The sequence below is a fragment of the Lepus europaeus genome, chromosome 8 (assembly GCF_033115175.1).
Source record: "Lepus europaeus isolate LE1 chromosome 8, mLepTim1.pri, whole genome shotgun sequence".
In the NCBI taxonomy this organism is placed as follows: Eukaryota; Metazoa; Chordata; class Mammalia; order Lagomorpha; family Leporidae; genus Lepus; species Lepus europaeus.
The window spans coordinates 76,280,978-76,284,478 of record NC_084834.1 but is presented as its reverse complement, the minus strand read 5'-3'; the positions used below and the strand labels follow the sequence as shown (position 1 = coordinate 76,284,478).

The window sequence follows — 3,501 nt, the reverse complement described above, 5'->3', positions numbered from 1 at the left end:
TACAAAATTCCCAACTAGTGTTTTCAAAAAATTTTTAAATTTATTTGAGAGGGAAAGAGAGGAGAGAGAGAGAGAGAGAGAGAGAACTCCCATGTGCTGGTTCCCCTCCCAAATACCTGGGCAGTGCTCAGCAAGGCTGTAGTCAGGAGCTGGGGACACAACTTGGTTCTCCAATGTTTGTGGCAGCAATTCAATTACTTGAGCTGTTACCGCTGCCTCCCAGGATCTTCATCAGATGTCAGGAGCCAGAGCTGGATATAGATACCCAGTTTGTTAACCGCTAGGCTAAATGACTGCCCCCAAGTGGTTGTTTTAAATCACAGGCCTTGACTCCACAGCATTTTATCCTTTTAGCTACTAAGTTGCATTATTCTAACTTTTACCATCCGTGAAACTTCAGATCGAAGTTTCTATTGCTTAGTAAAAATTTACGGTCGAGAAAATTAAAGTTCAACTTTCTCCATCTCTCACTGAAAACTACTTTAAGACCATTTTCAGTGCCAGCAAGGGATCATAAGGAACAAGTATTATTTTTGCTTCTTAATGTTAAGAAAACCATGGTGCTAGCATAGTACAATTCTATTTTTTTAATCATGTATTTATTTGGAAGGAAGAATGTCAGAGACAGAGAGAGAGAGGGAGAGATCTGCTGCTGGTTTACTCCCCAGATGGGGAACAGCCAGGGCTAGCTCAGGTCAAGCCAGGGGCCTGGAAATCCATCTGGGTCTTCCACCTGGACAGTGAGAACTTGAGTCATCATCCCCTGATTCCTAGATCCATTGACAGGCAGTTGGATCAGAAACTTAGTAGCCAAGACTTAAACCTCTATTTCAGTATAGAATGCAGGCATCCCAATAGGCTGCTTAATCCACTATGCCACAAAACCAGCCCCTTACTATTTCAAATGAAACAAATCTTATTTCTAAAACCATATTTTCTTTCTTTTTTTTTCAATATTAGATATATTGTTTTATTATAGTAACAAAAAGTTGTTACAGAAAGATCTACACACATATACAGAATTACATTTAAATTCATATAGAACAATATTTACATTTTTAAGTTACAGTTTTGAAATAAGAAGAAGAACAGCTTAAGTTTTACAACAAAGAAAAGAAAAATATACAAGACAAAAATAGAGTTAACAGTAAAAATACAACTATTCATTCTTGGTGTAGCAATGTGGAAACTTTGTCAAAGAGCTATATCTTCTTAATCTGATTGTCCAAATCATTAAAATATGGATGATTTAGTGCCATTTTGCCAGAAATCCGTTTGGCAGGATCATAGACTCACATTTTCGAGAGCAAATCCAAGCCATTTTCATCCAAATTTTTGACATGAGATGCCAAGCTTCCTGGTTTCCACTTAGGAAATGTATTCTTATAGTCCTGTAAGGATTCCACTTCTGGCCACACTTCGTTATTGGGTGTGCCCAAGGCTCTGAAAATCCGGAAGAGCTGATCAATTTCTGAATCTCCATGGAAAAGTGGTTTCTTAGTTGCTAATTCTGCAAATATGGTGCCTATACTCCAAATGTCAACTGGAGTCGAGTAACGAGCTGACCCCAGCAATACTTCTGGAGATCTATACCAGAGTGTTACTACCTCATGTGTATACACTCTAATAGGTATTCCAAAAGCTCTGGCAAGGCCAAAATCAGCCAGTTTAATAGTTCCTTTGTCATCAATCAATAGATTTTGAGGTTTTAAATCTCTATGAAGAACTCTTCTAGAGTGACAAAACACAATCCCCTGTAGGATCTGGTATAAATAACTCTTAACAAGCGAAGAATCCATGAACTGACCAGGAGGGATTGAACCCAAGTATTTCTTGAGATCCATGGAAAGGAATTCAAAGATGAGATATAACCTGGAATCTTGCATAAGCACATCTTGAAGACTGACTATATTTGGATGACGAAGTTCTTTTAATAGAGAAATTTCCCGAATTGCAGTACTAGGAACCCCTTCCTCTTCACTTTCTAGTCTGATTTTCTTCATAGCTACCACTTGGCCTGTAGTTTTGTGTCTACCCTTATATACAACTCCATAGGTACCTTCTCCAATTTTCTCGATTTTGGTATAATCCTCCATAGTTAATCAGTAGGTATGGTAGATCCTAGCCAGAGCCAGCTTTGAAACTAAGTGCCCTAAAACCATATTTTCTAAAAACAAACACTTTAAGTAAAGTAGAATTATTAAAATTGGCTAGTTAGTTTACAAGAATATATGAAGTCAAATAATTATTTAAATGAAAATTCTCTTCAACATGAACTTTTAATGTTGAAATATAAAAGCAGAGTGTAAAATTTTTAGTAAAAATCTGCAAAAGCATTACATCATTTATCTACAAGTTGTTGCCTCTATTAGTAATCACTTACATATTAGTGTCTGTATTTGAGAAAGGAAAAACAAAAATGTGCCTATTTGCCAAAAGTAATCAAACCAGTATCAATTCATATCTAGCTATAAAAATTAAATTGATATGTGATTTTGTCTTTAATACTTATTTTCCTTGAGTAGAATACTATTATTTTTCTTTGGTTAAGGCTTTCACAGAATATATACAATAAATGTATTATTTGAATTTGGTTGCTTTGAACTAACTATTCTCATACCAAACTCTGTAATTAAATTTTAGTTACTAACTGTACTGAAGGGAATGGGAAAAGGTCAGCCTGTTTTAAATGTATTTTAATTTAATGGAAATATCAACCATGGTGTTCCCTATCTTTTGCCAATTTGAATATGCCTGGTCTGGTTTGTACTCGTACAGCTAATAATAGCTCAAAGCTCTTTCCAAACTTGGTCTTTCCTTGTTGCATTTCCTCATGTTTCTCTGTGCCTCAGAGTTCCTGTGTGTTCTTCTAGATCTTTGTCATGCCAAACCCTAATGTGAATACCATTCCCCTCAGCTGTTACCACCAAATTTCAGCATCAGTTGGTATTTTGCGAATTAGTGAATGAATTGAATTTTTGAGGGGCTTTGTAGAAAGGCCATTTCACACCATCCATACCAATCTTGCTAACATCTTTGTTTCTTCCCTTCCACTACGTTGTCTTTTAAAGCTTGGGTTCCTTCCATTTGCTCCTCTCTTCTGTATTATACCCCTCCCCCTCCCCCTCCCCCGCCTTAGCTGATTATCTATAATGACGGAGCCCGATCAGGCCTGTCTTTCCACTTACCACCCAGAATGTCAGTAAGTATTCCAAGTTTTGAAATAAAAGGTATAAATCATTTACATCCTTTTGAGTAAATGCCACTTCCTTTTTATTTAAAGCAATTTTAAAATAAGGCATATCACAAGTTACTAAATTTATTTCATAATGTAAAAGTACCAGAGAGAATATTTTCAAATTAAAAAAATAGAGCTCAGCAGGAAGATATTTGGCCTAGTGGTTAAATAGGAGTATCTGGATTTTATTCCTGGTTTCAGTTCCTGACTTTGGCTTCCTGTTAATGAATACCGTGGAAGGCAGTAGTGGACATGAGTTAACT

At 36.3% G+C, this 3,501-nt stretch overlaps 1 protein-coding gene across 1 annotated transcript; it reads right to left on the bottom strand.

Moving 5' to 3' along the window:
- Positions 1-987: 987 nt before the first annotated feature.
- Positions 988-2,142, bottom strand: LOC133765585 (cyclin-dependent kinase 1-like). The gene has a single exon (XM_062199134.1). The coding sequence runs from the start codon at positions 2,094-2,096 to the stop codon at positions 1,293-1,295; it is 804 nt and encodes a 267-aa protein (XP_062055118.1). The 5' UTR covers positions 2,097-2,142; the 3' UTR covers positions 988-1,292.
- Positions 2,143-3,501: the final 1,359 nt, after the last annotated feature.